The 19542-nt window shown below is 35.4% G+C and overlaps 1 protein-coding gene across 1 annotated transcript in view; it reads right to left on the reverse strand.

Moving 5' to 3' along the window:
- LONP2 (lon peptidase 2, peroxisomal) overlaps window positions 1–19542 on the reverse strand; it is a 119619-nt gene that overhangs the window by 63057 nt on the left and 37020 nt on the right. Inside the window, exon 8 of the mRNA XM_025852359.2 lies at window positions 14545–14686. Within this exon, the coding sequence (XP_025708144.1) occupies window positions 14545–14686 (142 nt within the window). The remainder of the gene's footprint in view (window positions 1–14544; window positions 14687–19542) is intronic.

Consider the following 19542-nt stretch of genomic DNA (forward strand, 5'->3'; position numbering starts at 1 on the left):
GATGGGTATTAAGGAGGGCACGTACTGAATGGAGCACTGGGTGTTATACGCAAACAATGAATCATGGAACACTACATCAAAAACTAATGCTGTAATGTATTGTGACTCACATAATATAATAAAAAAAATCAGAAACACTGATCAATGACTTCTTGGCCTTTTGGCTAGGATCAAGTGCAGAAACACTGATCAATAGCCAGATAAAAAGAATTTCTAGTAATCACTAGTCAGATGACACCTTAAGGAAAACTGGTGAGTCCTTGGAGAAATAAAAATCACAGTAAGAACTTTTTTTTAAAAAAGATTTTATTTATTGATTTTAGAGAGAGAGAGTGTGCACACGGGGGGGGGGGGAGCAGCAGAGAAGGACAAGGAGACTCTCTGCTGAGCTGGGAGCCCCAGAATCCCAGGATCATGACCTGTGACAAAGGTAGACGCTTAACTGACTGAGCCATCCACATGCCCCATAGTGAGAACTTTATAACCATCAAACCTCTGCTTTTTCCCTGAACTTTATAGAGCCAAGGCTTCCATGGACCAACTCATCCACAAACAGGAGCTGTTTTCAAGAACAGCTAGAGGTGTTTTTTCTCTCTTCTCATTCAAAGGTTTTTCTACATCCATCCTAGGATTATAATTCCTACCTACACAGTCCGACTGGAAATGGAAGTAGCCATGATGTGACACTTTATTCTTGGGATCATGACATCAGATAGCTGTGAAAATCAGTAGCCTAGCAAAAACTATGGGAGGGGGCAGAATAGGATTAGAACTCCCCAAAAGCCCCTTCCCCAAACACAGTAATGTGAATATACCTAATGCTACTGAAGTGTACACTTAAAAATGGTGAAGATGGCAAGTTTTATTTGTATTTTACTGAAACTAAAAAGCAAAAGCTGAAGGAAATCATGCCTAAAGAATTATAGGAAAGTATAGGAAAATATGTGAATGAGGTCTTAACAAAGAGAAAATACCAATAAAAAGCCAGGGATTATTAAAAAAAAAAGCAAATCACAAACAGAAATCTGAGAGTTGAAAAATACAGTAACAAAAAATTCACTACAGGGGCTAAATGTAAATAGCAATTTCAGCTGACAGAAATAGAATCAATGAGGACAGGTCAACTGAGACTGTCCAGTCTGATGAACAGAAAGAAAAAGAAAGTCAAAGAAATGAACAGTGCCTCAGAAACCCATCAGACACTATAAAGATTGCCAACATACTCATAATGGCAGTCTGAGAAAAAGAGGAGAAAGAGAAAGGGGCATAAAGAATACCTGAAAAAATAACAGACACTGACTTATCAATTTGATGAAAACCAGTAATCTACACATCTACGCAGCTCAACAAAAATGAAGTAGATGCAGAGATTAAAACCTAGACCTATCACAGTCAAACTGTCAAAAGACAAAGACAAAGACAGATTCTTTAAAGCAATGAAAGAAAATACTGCTTTCATTAAACACAAGGAAACCTCCATAAGATTAGCAGCTGACTTTGCCTTAGAAACCATGAGGGATGGAAAGCAGGAAAGGAAATACTGAAAATGCTAAAAGAAAAAAAAAATCTGTCAACCAAGAATTTTATATCCAACAAAACTATCCTTTAAAAATGAAGGAGAAATTAAGGTATTCCCAGATAAAAAACACTGAATTTATAGCTAGCAGACTACACTACAAGAAATACTAAAGGCTAAAGTGAAAGGACACTGGGGTGCCTGGGTGGCTCAGTTGGTTAAGCTACTGCCTTCGGGTCAGGTCATGATCCTGGAGTCCCGGGATCAAGTCCTGCATTGCGCTCCCTGCTCAGCGGGGAGTCTGCTTCTCCCTCTGACCCTCCCCCCTCTCATGTGCTTTCTCGCTCTCTCATTCTCTAATAAAAATCTTTAAAAAAAAATAAAGTGAAAGGACACTAAGCTGTATCTACACAAAGAAACAAAGAACACTAGTTAAAATAATTACATTGGTAAATATAAAGACAGTACAAATATATTTTTTGTTAACTCTGACCTCTTATCTGATTCAAAAGACTTCATAAAGCAATAATTACAATTGGTTCTCATTATTCATGGTTTCTGCATTTGCAAATTTGCCTAGAATTTATTTATAACTCAAAAATTAATACTTGTGGTGCTTCTGTAAGTCATTTGCAGACACAGGAAAACACATAGCCCATGGTGGATGTTCCCATTTGAGGTCAAACAAGATGATGCTCTGCCTTCTTGTTATAGTTCTCATACTCTAAACAAGTATCCTCCTTGCAGCCTATTTAGTGCCAAGTTTTTGCACTTCTGTGCTTTTCGTTAGTGATTTTGCTGTTTAAAAGACCCCCCAAAACAGTACTTAAGTGCTGTCTAGTGTTTGTAAGTGCAAGACTGTGACGAGCTTTATGGACAAAATACACGTGTTATATAAGCTTCATTTAGGCACGAGATATAGTGTTGATGGCCATGAGTTCAATGTTAATGAATAAGCAGTATATATTAAGTAAGGCAACTTTATTTTTTTAAAGATTTTATTTATTTGACAGAGAGAGACACAGTGAGAGAGGGAACACAAGCAGGGGGAGTGGAAGAGGGAGAAGCAGGCTTCCCGCGGAGCAGGGAGCCTGATGCAGGGCTCAATCCCAGGACCCTGGGACCATGACCTGAGCCGAAGGCAGACACTTAATGACTGAGCCACCCAAGCGCCCCAAGCAAGGCAACTTTAAACAGAAACACAAATAAAACAAGGTTATGTACTGATCAACTGACAAACTGGCTGTCAAGCCTATTTCTCCTCGGAGCAATAATTCAGTATTCACTAACTCAGTATTTGCTGCAATTTTACAGAACACAACTATGGCAATAATGAGAATCAACTGTATATTATTACTGTGTTGATAGGCTTACAGTGTATAGAGATATATTTTGTTTGGCAACAGCTGTATAAAGGAGGACAGAGGGAAGGGGGGCTTATTGAAGCTAAGTTTTTATATGTTATTTTTGATGTTTAATTTTATAATGTCAATTTGGAGAGTGTTTTTGGATTACATTAACAATTAAATCAATGAACTTTGGGTAGACTGCCCTCCACCTTATGGAAGGGCAACAAAAAGACTGGCCTCCTTGAGCAAGAGAAAATTCTCCAGCAAACTGCCTTTCAACTTCATCTGCCCATCAGTTCTCCTGGGTCCTGAGCCTGCCAGTCCACACTGCAGATTTTGGAATTTCCAGACTCCATAAGTGCATAAGCTGATTCCTTATAATAAATCTCTTTACATGGATATATCTAGGTATCTATATGTGGATATAGACAATCTATATCTAAGTCTTATCTCTATATATCCAATAATAGATACAACTAGGAAAAGATCAACAAGGACATAGAAGATTTAAACAATACTATAAATCAATTAGATATAACAAACATCTAGAGAACAATCCATCCAACAACAGCAGCAGTATACACATTCTTCTCAAGTGCACATGGAACATTCTCAAGGACAGACATAAGCAAGGCCATTAAATAAACACCTAAATTTCAAAGAACTGAAATCATACAAAGTACAATCTCTGGCCACAATGTGATGAAATCAGAAATGAATAAGGAAAAAAACTGGAAATTCACAAAAACATGAAATTAAACCCTAAATAACCCAAGGGTCAAAAAGAAATCACAAGGAGAGCTGGAAAGTATTTTGAGATGAATAAAAACAAAAATGTAACTTACTAAAACTTGAGATGCAGCTAAAGTGGTGCTTATAAGAATATTCATGGCTGTAAAAGCATATATTAAAAAAATTCAAATCAATAACCTAACTTTCCACCTTAGGAAAGTAGAAAAAGAATAGCAAACTGAACCCAAAGCAAGCCGAAGGAAGGATATAAGAAAATTAGAAAGTAAATAAACAAAACAGTGAAGACAAAAACAACTGAGAAAATCAATACATCAAAATAGTTCAACAAAACTGACAAACATTCAGCCATACTGACTAAGGAAAGCAGGAAGAGCACGCAAATTACTAAAATCAGGAATGACTCAAGCTACATTACTATCAAACTTTTAGAAAAAAAAATACATGAGTATACTATGAACAACTATATGCCAACAAATTCAGTAACCTAAATGAAATGGAAAAATTCCTAGAAAGATACAAACTATCAAAACTCAATTCTATCAAGAAATAATAGAAAATCTGAACAGATCTTGCCATTTCTATTCAACATCATACTGGAGGTGCTAGCCAGGGCAAATAGGAAAAAAAAATGTATCCAGGTATTCAAACTGGAAAGTAAATGTGTATTTGTGTATTACATGACCTTGTACATGGGAAAGCCTAAGGGATCCACTGAAAAAACTACTAGAATAAACAAGTTCTGAAACTTTACAGGATACAAGACCAATATATAAAAATCAATTGTCTGTCTTTACACAAGCTACGAACAATTTGAAAAAGAAATGAAAAAAACAATTTCCAATAGTATAAAAAAGAATAAAACATGTAAGTTTAACAAAAGGACTGTAAGACATATATTCAAAACCACTTTAAGAAACAAAACAGAGGAGCATAGGGGAAGGGAGGGAAAAATAAAACAAGATGAAATCAGAAAGGGAGACTAACCATAAGAGACTCTTAATCATAGGAAACAAACTGAGGGTTGCTGGAGGGCAGGGGTGGGCGGATGGGGTGACCGGGTGACAGGCATTAAGGAGGGCACATGATGTAATGAGAAATGGGTGTTACATACAACTGATGAATCACTGAACTCCACCTCTGAAACTAATAATACACAAGATGTTAATTAATTGAATTTAAACAAAAAATAAAAATAAAAAAATACCACCAAACGTTGAAATAAAATAAAAATAAAATAAATAAAATAAAAAAGGAAGACTTAAATAAACAGAAAGACTCCTATTTTCATGGACAGGAAGAATTACTATTATTACTATGGCAATACTCCCTAAAATGATCTACAGATTCAAAGTAATCCCTATCAAAATCCTAGTTGCCTTTTTTGTAGAAAGTGACAAACTGATCCTAAAATTCATACGGAAATAGGAAGGACCCAGAATGGCTAACAGTCTTGAAAAAGAAGAAAAAATCCGGAAGAGTCACACTTCCTGATTTCAAAACCTACAAAATTAAAGATTATGTGGTACTTGGCATAAGGATGGAAATATAGATCAATGGAATAGAGCTGGGAGTCCAGAAATAAATCCCATGTATTTACAGTCAATTGATTTTTCAACAAGGGTAACAACACCATTCCACAGAATAAGAAAAGTCTTTAATAAGTGGTGCTTGGGACAACTAGATATCCACATGCAAAAGAATGAAGTTGGATCCCTATGTCTTATATCACATACAAACATAGATCAAAATGAATTGTAGACCTAAATATAAGAACTAAAACTGTAAAACTCTAAGAAGAAAATGTAAGAATTCTCATGACCTTGATGGTTTCTTAGATATAACTCCAAAATCACAAATGATAAAAGAAAAAAATAAATTAGACTTTATCAAAATAAAAAATTTCGGTGCTTTAAAGAACACCATCAAAAAGTGAAAAGAAAGCCCACAAAAACTGATGGAAATATTTCAAATCATGTACCTGAGAAGGGACTTGTATTGAGAATATATGTAAAGAACTTAACGAGAAAAAGCCCAATAACCCAGTTAAAAATGGGAAAGGATTTGAAAAGATAGTTCTATAAAAAAGATATACAAATGACCAAAAAACACATGAAAAGATGCCCAATGTTATTAGTAATTAGGGAAGTAATCAAAACCACAATAAGCTATGGCTTCACATCTACTAAAACAAATGGACGGCTAAAATAAAAATGAGAGACAGTAACAAGTGTCAATGTGTATAAAGAGAAATTACAACTCTCTTACATTGTTAGTGAAATACTAAAATGATGCAGCAACTTCGGAAAAATAGTTTGTAAGTTTCTCAAAAATGTAAAATACAGAATTTCCATATGATCCAGCAACTCCATTCCTGGAGAACTGAAAACCCAAGAGAACTGAAAACCTATGTCTATATACAACCTTGTACATGAATGATTATAGCAGCATTACACATCACCACCAAGGGTGGGAACAACCCAAATGTCCGTCAACTACTGAGTATGTAGCAAATGTATCACACTAATGCAAGATGTTAATAAAAGGGAAAACTGGGGGAGGGAGGGTAAGAAATTAGTGGTTGCCAGGTGCTTGTGGGAGGGGGGATGGAGAGTGGCTATTAATGGGTACATGAGCAATGAATATATTAAAAAAACCACAGAATTGTATACTCAAAGGGGTGAATCTTCTGGTATATGAATTATGTCTCAATAAACAATCTGTTATTAAAAAAAACAAAGGTGGCAAATACATTTACAAAAAAGAATACAAAACAATGCGATACTACTGCATACCTATTAAACAAAATCCAATACACTGCATACACCAAATGTTGGTGAGGATGTGGAGCAACAGAAACTGTCATTCATTGCTGGTGGGCATGCAAATGGTACAGCCACTCTGGAAGACAGTTTGATAATTTCTTACAAAATTAAACATGCTCTTACCTTGTGGTCCAGCAATTGTACTCCCTGGTATTTACCCAAGTGAGCTGAAAACTTATATCCACACAAAAACCTGCACACAAATGTTTACAGTGGCTTTATTCATAACTGACAAAACCTAGAAGTAACTAAGCTGTCCTTCAATAGATAAATGGATAAACCATGGTACGTCTATACAGTGGAATATTATTCAGTGGTAAGAAAAAATGAACTACCAAGCCACCAAAAAAAAGAAAAAAAGGAAAAATCTTAAATGCATATTACGAAGTGAACAGACTACGGACTGTAGAATTCCAACTATATGACATTCTGGAAAAGGCAAAACTATGGAGACAGTAAGAAGAGCAGTGATTGCCAGAGGTTTGGGGGGGGTAGGAATGAACAGATGGAACACATGGGATTTTTAGGGCAATGAAACTATTCTGTATGATCCTGTAACGGTAGATACATGTCATTATACACTTATCAAAACCCGCAGAATGTACAACACAAAGTGAGCCCTGATGTAAACTATGAACTCCAGTTGAAACAACATATTTAATATTGGCTCATCAACTGTGACAAATGTACCACACTAATGCAACATGTTAATAAAAGGGAAAACTGGGGGAGGGAGGATAAGAAGTTATATGGGACTCTGGGTACTTTCCGCTCAATTGTGCTGTAAACCTAAAACTGCTAAAAAAAAAAAAAAGGGTGGGGGGTGGGGGAGGAGGGCTGTTAATTTAAAAAAGTAAATAATATAAAAATTGAAAATGGGTTCTGATAAAGAAAATGAAATAAATGAAATCACTTAAAGTAACCAGGTAGTAAGATGAGGATGTGGTAGATTACTTAATTTTGATTTAATAAAGGGAGGGAAAATATATCCTATTTCATGTATGGTATTGATAATCAGAGAAATTGAGATGTGTGGTTTTTAACTTATAAGTATCACAAGTGGTATAAAAAACAGGATACATGCCTTCTGAACTAACAAACTGTCCATATAGTTAATAACATAATTCAAAGGAAATAACTAGGACTCCTCAAAAAGAGGGACAAAAAGCAGCTGAACAATAAGATGACAAAAGAGGCCCAACACAAGTTAGACAATAATTCAAAAAAGCCTACTGAATATTAAAGACTTCCAGGTGGTATCAAAAAGTAAACTAAAAGTGGATTATATGAAATACTAATAAAACACCCACCTTTTCACCAAGCCATCCACTCCTAGGTATTTATCAAAGAAAAATAGAAGTAGAGGTCCATTCAAGACTTGTACATGAGTATTCACAGTAGCTTTATCTGTAATAGCCAAACACTTGAAAAATCCAAATGTTTATCAAAATGTTAACTGATACACCAGTTGTTTTTCTCTTGCTGTTTTCAGTTTTCTCTTTCGTCTTTTAGGATTTTTACCTTATTTATCTATGGATTTCTCTGTGCTTATCCTACATGGAAATTCACTGAGCTCCACAAATGTGTAGATTTATGTTTTTCATCAAATTTGGTAAGTTTTCATCCATTATTCCCTCAAAAATTTTTCCTGCTCCCATTTCCCTGTCCTGTCCAGTTACACATAGATTGTTTTGCTTAACAGTATCCTACATTTCCCTGTTCATATTAGTCATTTTGTTTTCCTATTCTTCAGACTGCATAATCTCTATCAATTGATCTTCAAATCCACTGATTGTTTTACCAGTTCTAATCTACTGCTGATGCCCTGTGGTGAATTTTTTGTTTCAGAAGTGGAACGTCTATGTTTAATACCTTGATTATACTTATGATTTCATGATTTACACACATATCAAAATTAATCAAACTGTACATTTTAAATATACCCACTTTCTATAATTATACCTCACTACTGTAAAAAAGTAAGTAAAATATATTTAAATCATAATTTTTAAATAGGGCCTGATGCTTCGGTTTAATTAGTGGCAATCAGTTTATATCACACTCTGAATGCCTATTTCTATTTGTGACTTAAATTGCCCAAAGCTGATCATACATTCTGTAGAACATTCAAAGTTTTTCATTTATTTCTGGCAAAAGAGAATCATCAATATAAAAGAGGGTCCTCTAAATTTTGTAAATACTGCCTATTCTTCATATAAAAAATAAGAATATATAATCTATTAAATACTGAAAAATATTTCCCCAAAGGAACAGGATATTTTTAAAAGTGCTTGCTCCTGAACACCTGGGATACAAAGACTAACCCCAAGTCATCATTATTTCTTAATTTATTAGTCAAATTACTATTTCTCAACAATTTACTGTCTCTACTTCTCTCAGGTGTTTTTTTCCTTTCCTTTTCTTATTTTACTATTGAATCCAGTGGTGGGTCCTTGCCAAGACACACAGCCAGGATTTGGGCCACAGGTTTTTTAATGGTCCCGTCATAGAGCATCCCTGAGGATGGCGGGAGAGAAAAAGAAAGTCTTGAAGATTATCTAGTCACAAGTTCATAACAATAATTCCCTCATCCCACTCCAAAATTAATTTTCATGTAAATTTAGCCACACAATCTAATCACTACCAAACTCTAATAATGGGAGTGCTAAATAGGGTAGAAATGAGACACAGCAATTTTGGTTGAGAATATAGCTAAGGTCTGGAGGGCAGTGGACAGTCAGGTGGCACCTTGTTCATGTGTGTGTGCTGGGGAGGAGTGAGTAGGTAATAGGGGAAAGAAGATAAAAAATGGGAATAGGGTGTAAAAAGAGAAGTGGTAACAAAGACATAAAGACATTTTGTGTAACTTGCACGTATGCCTTGGGTGCTGGTGACAGGGTTTGCCAGCATTGAAAAGTAATGATTAGCAGGTCCTAGTTTCCCTACTGTAGCTTAGTTTGATCATTCAATTGCAGTATTCCCCTTAATCAGAGCTAGAAAAGAAATGAAAGGGGAAAAAAATGTGTCTTCACTTACACCTCTCTCATAACATCAGTATTTAAGGCATTTTTTTTACTCTGCTGGATCTTAGAATTTATACTGTAAATACAGCCTGTGAGGAGATAAAAAATTAAGGTAACATCCAGAACCTCAGATTTTTCATTAATAAAAGGATGGAGCTGGATTAGATGATTCCCAAATCCCTCTCCTTTGACATTCTTTGACAATAGTTGTAGAGCTTAGATTAGACGATCCTATGTCTGTTGTATCCAAGTAGTAAATATACACAACTTGATCTAATTACTAAAAGGATCTAATTCTAATTAAATAAGAACTTCAGTTAAAAAAAGTTTACTATGTCTGTATTATTGACTTTTCTACTTTGGGGATACCATATATTATTCAGAACTGTAAATATTGCTTATATAGAAAATTGGTAAAGTATCTATGCATTTTGTTAGCCCAATGTATTTCAGAAGTGCTCTTATGTTTTATAACAAAGTCTGAATCTTGCATCAATTATAAATATGATTGCATCTACCTGATAAGAATTCTATAATTTTCTTGAGTTTAGTAATTACATAAAAAGATGACATTTTATTACTATTTAACAACAGACTTATCCAAGTTCTACTGTCTACCAGCATTTTTTAATCAATTAGTTGAATCTGTTTTTATATTCTTCCGATAAATTTTCAAAAGAGGCTCTCTAAATTTTGAGTTAATATTCCTTTGTTGACAACAGTAACTGGATAAATAGGCTTCTCCTTTGTGAATAAATATGAAGGTGAGGAGAATCTATAGGCAGAACAAGTATATTCTTTAGTTTACTTGGAGTAACGACTCTATACCTACTACTATGTTCTTTATATCTAATATATTGTTCTACTATAAAATAGCTATAAAATAATCTTGTACGAGTGTATTTTATAAATGATATCTAGAAGTCATTTCATTAAAAAGTAGGCTTTCTATGTGGAAGGATAAAAAGCCATACTCTTGGATATGCCAGACGCTAATATTCTACCTTAAATATAAGGTGTTGAGTAATTTGTCCTTTTTTTCATTTAGGTGGGTCTAAAGGTGATAGAAATAGCAAGTGGTTTTCAAAATGGACAAAGAAGAAATGTCAGTGGACATTAAATTAAAATAACATCTGTAGAGTACTTTACAGTTTCCAGACCGCTTTTACATATGTATCATTTAATTGTTTCAACAACCCGTGAGGGGTAAGAGGTTTTTTACCCAGGACTGGAGCAGGTGGGAGGGAGAAGGAAGTCAGGTACCAAGACACTCATTTCTTATGTATATGTATTAGCTTCACTCTACAGAACCCCAGTCTATAAGGAACTGATGCTACTTACAACTAAACTACAGTGATAAGTATGTGGCCCCAGGTAGCATTTACTTTGAGATATCATTTGAGGCTTTAATACTTTTATTTGGAATATTAATAAATCAATTGCCAAAAAAGTGAATACCAACTTCTACCAGGCAAGAAAATATCACCACACCAGCTGCTTATTACCAAACATCAATTCAATTCAACAAATGTTACTCAATCGCTACAAAGCACTAGATGAAGACCTAAAATATACTGTACAACAAACAGACAGGGGGCTTAATCATCTCCTACCACTTGTGAAGCTGTCTTTCATGGATTTGTTTCAGAACTCCCACAGAGTATGCTGAGAAACTGAAGTATCAGGGATTATTCTCAAATGCTTTTCAACAGGGTAACTATAACTGTCTAATGAGAAAATCTGTCAGATCATCTGAAAAATGCCCCAATGTAAATTAAACTGAAAGTCAAATAAAGCTATCATCTAAGAAGCCACTAAACTCTTCAATAATGTTCACTATTTTATTGTTCATAGTACTGGTGAGTAAACAAGTTGCTGAGTCAGAACTGTCTTACAGTAAAAACAGGCAAAACCAAATGAAACTCTTATCTCCAAGTTCTGTGGCTTTTAAGTACAACAACTGTACTTTTTATTGTCCAAACAGGACCCACTTCTGAGACTAAAAGAGAATGCAATTGATAATTAGGCATAAAATGGGACTGTCCCAGGCAAACCAGAATGTATGGTCTCCCTGCTTACAAGACTATGTCTGTAATATGTCCCAGGGTCATCCTGTTCTAAGAAGATTACAAAAACAGAAAAGGAACAGGTAGTCAGAGGAAACTCAAAGCAAGGAAATAAACAAGGAAAAAAACTTTCACAAAGCAAGTTTTCCCTCAATTTTATAAATCAGTTTAAATATTAGTATTTTCTTTAAACCACAGTAAGCACTGGGGGGCCAGGGCTAGTAAAATGAGGACTGGTTAAAGTAAGTTAATGAAGCAGTCAGGTCCCAGATCCCTTCCCCCATCCAAGCAAAATACTGGTTTATTTTCCTAAGAACATAAAATAAAATAGTCATTCCCTGCCCAAGTGACCCTGGGCACAGCTGAGTAGAGTATGTACTCTACTGAAAACAACAGTTCAGGTGAATGCATACATCTGGGATGCTGAATGCAGTGCAAGTTGCCACCCTCCCTGTCTGCCCCCCTTGCTTGGTTCCCAGGAAGTCAGCAGACCAGCCTTCATTCTAAAGGCAAGGGACTTAAGGAGTCCTCTCTGAGAAATTTGACCAGCCTCAAAAGACTGAAGTTACTGACCTAAGACCTTCCTCAATCAAACAGCCCAGCCAACCCTATTGTGAAACTCAGTCAATAAACCCTCCTCAGATGTGCACAGCTGCCAATCAGCATTTCTGTTCCTCACTATTAAATATGAACAAACAAAAATGACCAGATATCTAACGGACGACTCTAATAAAAAAGACAGAGGAAAAAATATGTAACAAGTAGATTAAGCAGCTTAAAGAAAAGGAAAAAATATCTATTAGTATCTTTCTCACAAAGAGGATATATTACACTTATGTAATGAGCAAGATACTATAAAAAGAACAAGCAGAGAAATTAAGAAAAAGGTCTTTGAAATAATAAACTCACAGAAGGATTAATAGATAAAGTTAAGGAAGTTTTCATAAAAAGTATAGCAAAAAAACACAAAAAGGATGAATAATAGAAAAGATAAGAAAATTAAAGATCTCACATCCAATTAATAGGAATTCCCAAAAAATGAAAAAAAGATCATTAAAATTCAAGAAAATTTTAAAGAAATAAAGGACAGGATTTTCCAATTCAAAGAATCTTCAAAGCATCAGCAAAAATGAAAAAAAAAAAAAAAAGAGAGAGAGAGAGACCCATGCCAAGGCAGATTACTGTAAAATTTCAGAACACTGGGATAAAGAGCAGATCCTTAAAGTTTTCAGAGAATAAAACAAGTCACAAAAGACAGGATCTGATAGCCTTGGTCTAATCAACAGCAACACAGGAAACTGGAAAACAATGGAGCAATGTCTTCAAAATACTGCAGGAAAATTATGTCCAACCAGAATGCAAGCTACCAATCAAGAATAAGGAAACATAAAGACACTTTCAGATATGCAAACTCTAACCCACCCATGCAAGCTTTCCCAGGAATCTACTTGTAGATTAACACCAAGAAAATGAGAGAATAAAGCAAGAATGAGGAAGGCATGGAATATAGGAAACAGGAAATCCAAAACGGTGGGAGGTAAAGGGAGATCCTAGCAAGACAGCTAGGTACCCGATGTGGACAACAACTAGCTCAAGCTGGTGGTGTGAAGGAGATCAAACTGACAAATGCTTAAAGTGTCTGCAAGTTTTGTTTTTTTTTTTTAAGATTTATTTGAGAGAGAGTGTACACGTGGGAGCGGGAGGGAGGGGCAGAGGGAGAAGGAGAGAGAAACTCAAAGCAAACTCTGCACTGAGCGTGGAGCCTGATGCAGGGCTTGATCTCATCCCCCTGAGACCATGACCTGAACTGAAATCAAGAGTTGGACACTTGGGGAGCCTGGGTGGCTCAGTTGGTTAAGCAACTGCCTTCGGCTCAGGTCATGATCCTGGAGTCCCGGGATCGAGTCCCGCATTGGGCTCCCTGCTCAGCAGGGAGTCTGCTTCTTCCTCTGACCCTCCCCCATCTCGTGTGCTCTCTCTCTTTCTCTCTCTCTCTCAAATAAATAAAATCTTTAAAAAAAAAAAAAGTTGGACACTTAACCAACTGTGCCACCCAGGCGCCCCACAGTGTCTACTCGTCTTGAAAGGAGACTTAGACAACTGCTGGAAGTAAGCAGAAGAAACAAGACAACTATTAGCTCTACAAAGATTTTTTTTTTAAATGTGCAGCAAAACAAAAGGAGGACAGGAAAAGAAAAGTGATCATAATTTGCCATATGGCTCAGCTGTGAAAAGCACTTACATACTTATAATAATTTAAGTATCTGACAGTGACAACAAAATCAGGATACAATTTAGACTGGGAGATTGGGGGTATAAAAAAACGACATAGTGGGGTTGGAGGGAAGAAAGCAAAAGAAATCCTCATCTCTTATACAGAAGAATCAACAGATAATGCCAGAAACTGTATAATCAAGAAGCAGCAGGGGTGCCTGGGTGACTCAGTCGTTAAGCGCGTGCCTTCGGCTCGGGTCGTGATCCCGGGGTCCTGGGATCAAGCCCCACATCGGGCTCCCTGCTTTGCAGGGAGTCTGCTTCTCCCTCTCCCCCAGCTCATGCTCTCTCTCGCTCTCTCTCAAATAAATAAAATCTTAAAAAAAAAAATAGCAGTAATACAGTCATGTTATTTTGAGAACGGACAGTTGATTAAACTAAAAGTTAAAGAGGTCAACAAGTAGAAGGAGACATGGGGAACCCCAGGGAGAAGAAGACTTGTTTCCTGTTTTTTGTAATAACCTTATAGAACTACTGGTCTCTAAAAAAAAAAAAAACGTATAAAATTTCAAGTATTTGATAAAAACAAAAAAGAAAAAAGAAATGGGGATTATTAGAGAAAGAAAGAAGAAATCTCAAAGACATTTTAACTTAAATATTAATTTGCTTCAGGTTTTAGTCTGTATCACACTTTTTCCCATGACTAAACCCACACCAATGTATATGCTACTGAATACAATTATCTGCTCTCATCCATACTCTTCAGGTATGATCAAAGACAGGGAAGTTTCTAAATCTTACCTCAAGCAGAGCTGCTGCGGGATCACCCTGTAGACTTTTTCCTAGTTTGTCAACCTCATCTAATAGGAACACTGGATTGTTAACTCCAACAGTCTTCAAGCCATTGATTATACGTCCAGGCATACTGCCAACATAGGTGCGCCTATAGAAAGCAAGCATCAAGTTAACAAGACGTCAGGACGCAAGAGCGGTATTACTTAGAAATAAAAATTTAGGACTGGGAAAAAGTCATTTAGTTATCACAGTAATATAGCAAGGAGGTACTATATATTTAAAAAGCTCTATGATACGACCAAGAGTTAACAGATCTAATTTTTATTTTCTATTTAATTCAGGCTCTAAGTTTCCCAAGATATTGAAGAATATAGTTTTTGCCATTTAGTGAAATTGAGAAACATTATACTTAAATGATTGTAACTCTTACTTTTTAGGATTCCAAAATGTCCGAAGGAGCCTATGAATTTAATTCCCATGCTTCTCACAGTTTCTCAGAGTACCCTCCCACAAGCACCTTTTTACACAATGAAATGGTTGTGCCAGGGCTGGTTAAAACATCATCATCATCTTTATGAAGGAAATCAGAATTGGTTCAAAGGGCCACTCAAAATGCAAACCAAAAAAAAAAATCCAAATTTCTTTAATTCTGGCCTTTTGAATAAAACTGCATTCATCCTATGTATATTAACTGGTATACCTAAGTTCAGCCAGATATTCTGTTGTGCATTAAAATATTAGAGGCTCCTTTATCATATCGGAACAAGAACCATCTACATAATTATGACAGACCTAGAGGGTGGCATAAATAAAAACAAATGTGTTTGTCAAACTGAAAATAGTGACTTTTTTTTTTTTTACAAAGCCAGCAAAACTTTATTTTAAGCAGCAATTTACTGATTTTAATTACAACCTTGTTGCCTAAGCCATGCATAAAGCAGATGCTGTTTGTGAAAAGACATAAAAGGGTGTCTACCTACAAGAAACTGATCAAATGGTGAGTGTTACAGCAACAGTTATCTTAGGATGGGCACAAAGCCGATCCACAGAGCAGGCCTCAGTTTCACCACATGACTGTATAAAGTAGGACAGAGTAAATAGAGTGACCTTTGAAAAGACAAGCAAGACTTCCAAATATTGTGGGAATGCCTTACATCCAGAGAGGGTGACCGAGGCACTGGAACCAAACACAATAAACACTGTCATATTACAAAAAGGAGTCAGCACATTCAAGATTTCAGAATGGGATACAGGAAGGACGAGACTCAAAATTATTAAGTCTCTCAAATTATTTCTTTAGAGAACGTACAGATTGGCCAGTATTCTGTAAGTAGGGAAGGGAAATTAAAAACAAAACAAAACACTGCAAAGCCTGCAAGGGTCATTTCTTACTGCATCAACTTCTTTGTTTTTCTTATGGTTTTTGACAGGTAGATTTCAAAAACAGGTACTGACAATTCTAGACCTAAAGTCATGGAGAGAAAATAATATTCTAGGCAGGTGCCCTTTCTAAAGAATCAGAAATCTAGATCCTAGTTTATATACAAACAATTCCTCCTAAACCTTTCATTGCTTCCCAGAGCCTAGGGAATAAATCCAAATTCCTCTGTTTGGAATTCAAGGCTCTTCACGATGCAGTCCGCATCAGTCTTCCTGCCCTTAATACTCTCCCTGCCTATGTAAATCCAGAAATTCTAAACAACTTTTCCTGACCATCTCTCACAATATGATCTTTCCAATAATGCAATGTCTACAGCATTTACTGGCCCTGCAATTCATCTGATGCAGTTACAGCCTAGTTTTTATTTATGAGTACCAAGTACACAGCCTCTTCTAAAAGAGCTAGTGAGCACTTTGATGACAGAGAGTGAGTCTTACTACAGAGCTGATCCTCGATACACAGCTATCAGATTGTTCTCCAAACAGAAGCATGTTTTCCCAATTTATTTAAGGACATCAATCAACCATGCCAGCACCCAAAGTATCTTTCTATCACCACTGTGAAGGCCATACAAGTCTTTGAATACTGCTTTAAACAAACTACTTGACGTAAGTCTCAGTTTCCTTATCTGTAAAATGGACATAAGAATAGTGTCAACCTCATGAATTATACAATTACAAGAACATAACAGGTAAAGTACACAGCACAGTGCCTGGCTCACAGTAAGCTTTCAAAAGACGTTCATCGTTGTTAATGTCTTTCCAGAGCACCAAGCACACTCAATGCCCTAGTGTTCCTCAGTCACAAGTGACATCCCCCAAATGTGTACCACTAGTCTAGAGGTCAAAACAAAGAAGAGAACCATTACATAGGGCCTATAAGCTGTGGAAAATATCTATAATGTGCTATCTTTGGCCAGAAGGTATGGTAGCATGCTCTCTACTGACAAAGGATACAGAATAAACCTTTGGAATATGAATCAGATGGTGAAAAATGTAGTAATACACAAAATAAAAATGTTCTCATTCAAGATCACCCAATATAACCACTTTTAAAAAATACATTAGCAATCAAAAACTAATGATGTATGGTGACTAACATAATAAAATAAAATTAAAAAAATACATTAGCATATCAAAATATCCTCCTGAGAAACAGGAGGTAGGAAATCAATGAAATTAATACTCTTACAAACTCTTACAAACTGCAACTTTTTTGAGGGCAAATTACATATTTTTCCATGTCCTCCCTCATGATATAACATCTAGAAAGAAACAAAGCACAATACAGGTAAGTGTGCAAAGAATGTATTTCTTCAATTCTTTATTAATTCAGCCTAAACACTTGTTACCTAGAAGTTTTTCTTAAAATTGAAGTACACAAGTTAATTTAAAAAATATATGAATTTCTATTTTTCTTGTAATTGGTATAGGTAGTTGATAGGTTTATCAGGACTATTCAACTAGTGTATGACATAAACAAAACTATTAAGTGTCTCCACAGTTCAAAATGTTAAGTTACAAGATCAGCATTTTTCATTTTCCAAAATATAGTCTGGTTTATGCTTCAAAAAACAACTACAGACAATTATAATATCATGTATTTACAGCTCCATGGTAATCAGCTACTTTACTACTCTGTGCCTGGATATCTTCAAATCTACTGTAAGCCAAAAGGCTGGTCAGCCTGTCACTGTCACTGACATCTAAACATCAGGAACAGATGTGTATTTACTCACCTCTTTCCCCATGTTTAAAGAAGGGGGAAAATAGGCATTTTACCATCCCCTTTTCATGCCTGCTCAATTAAGGAGCTCTAATGTGCTACAGTGCAAACTACTAAAGCAATACTTAGGAAGAATTTGTAATATAAAAAATGTATGTTATAATGTTAAGTGGAAAGAGTAGGATTATAATTACTTAAAAAAAGGGTAAAAGCTGCCCAATGAAAAGTCTGGCAGGAAATAAAATGTTAACAGTGATTATCTTTGTGTATGGTATAAAACATGAGAATTTTTTTTCCTTTTTAAAAAAAATTTCCAGAGTTTCTACCAAGGGTGTATATATTTCTCTCCAGCTGGTTAAAGTAATAAGACTTAAAAGAGATTCTAATGATCTCAAAAGAAAAACAGTCTTTAAGGAACTAAAAATAGTCTTTAACATAACATGTCTAAACAAATCAAATTCTTATTCTTATAGCAGTCATTCCTAAATCTTTTTATGTACTCATTTGTATGGATGCACTCATTTAAAGGACTGCAAGACTTCCAAAATATAATTATGTTTTAATCTTATTTGAATTCACAAAGCACTCAGAGAGCACTTACCATGTTTGGCACTGTGCTATGAGCATGTAGTGTTACAAAGGATAGTAAGACAAGCTAAAAACCCTACTCTACAGAGTTCATACCTTTTCCATATTTATGGCTTATCTCTACAGTAATGTATTACAAATGCTGGAGGCCTATAATATTTAATCATTAAAAGAAAACACTGGACAATAAGTGGTCAGTTTAGAGAAGAGTAAGACCATAACTGACTGCACATATATTAATGGAGAAAGCCTTGAATTGGGGCTAAAAATAAAATGAACTTTAAAGAGGCAAAGAAGAGCTATATGCAAATACAGGTTATAAGGAGGATAGTGAGTAAACCGTAACATGTCTGGCATACTATGCTAAAAATATATTAAAAGCTTCCTACTTTGGTTATTTTCCCTTTGTGAAGACTAATAATGAAACAGCTAATTTATTTAAAACATCACCATTTCAGGCTCATGAAGATGTATCGTGGAAAGCAAAAGTTCATTTTTCTTCTCATCTTGTTTGAGCCAAAGATTCCTTGCAATATCATTTTATTATCTGAACAGAGTTGGCAAACCACCTCCAAAGAGTTACTATCAATAATAACTTGAGATATATCATAGCAATAAGTATATTTCACCAAGAAACAACTAATGAAAAATTACACAAACATGATTTCATATAACTTCATGCTAAGTTATATTTAATTGCTTTGAACTGATTTAAATTCTTTAAATGTAATATTTAAATATAAAAATGTTAAGCTGTAAAAACTGATACGAACAGAGATTCTGTGGCTTATGAAAGTGAGCACAAAAGCCCCAATGGAGACAAACCCAAATGAGAAATGTTGAGAAGACTTAAAAACTGTATTAGTTAATATGGAGCATAAACATGACTCTTCTTCCTTTAAGCCACTCAAAATAATATAAACAAAAAACAATGGGCCAATGTAAAGTCAGATTACGATTTTCCAAGTTTAAGATTTAAATGTAAACCAAGTCTTTCTTTTGCTTCCCCATCTCCCACTTCATTATCATTGAACTCTAAAACATACATCTTTGTTTTTAAAATCAATTCCTAATAGCACCTTCCTTCATATAAACAGGTATTTCTAGCAAAGAGATGGAGTTCTGAGCATGGGAAAAATAGGGAAAGTGAATGACAAAATCAAGAGAATAAGGAAGACAATATAAAGCAGCTCTGTTTTTCCCTGGTTATTTTAAGACTGCAGAACAGTGGTGCCTACTCAGAGTCTGAG

The sequence above is a fragment of the Callorhinus ursinus genome, unplaced genomic scaffold (genome assembly GCF_003265705.2).
Source record: "Callorhinus ursinus isolate GAN/ISIS: 27379988/994484 unplaced genomic scaffold, GSC_fseal_2.0 scaffold56, whole genome shotgun sequence".
NCBI lineage: Eukaryota > Metazoa > Chordata > Mammalia > Carnivora > Otariidae > Callorhinus > Callorhinus ursinus.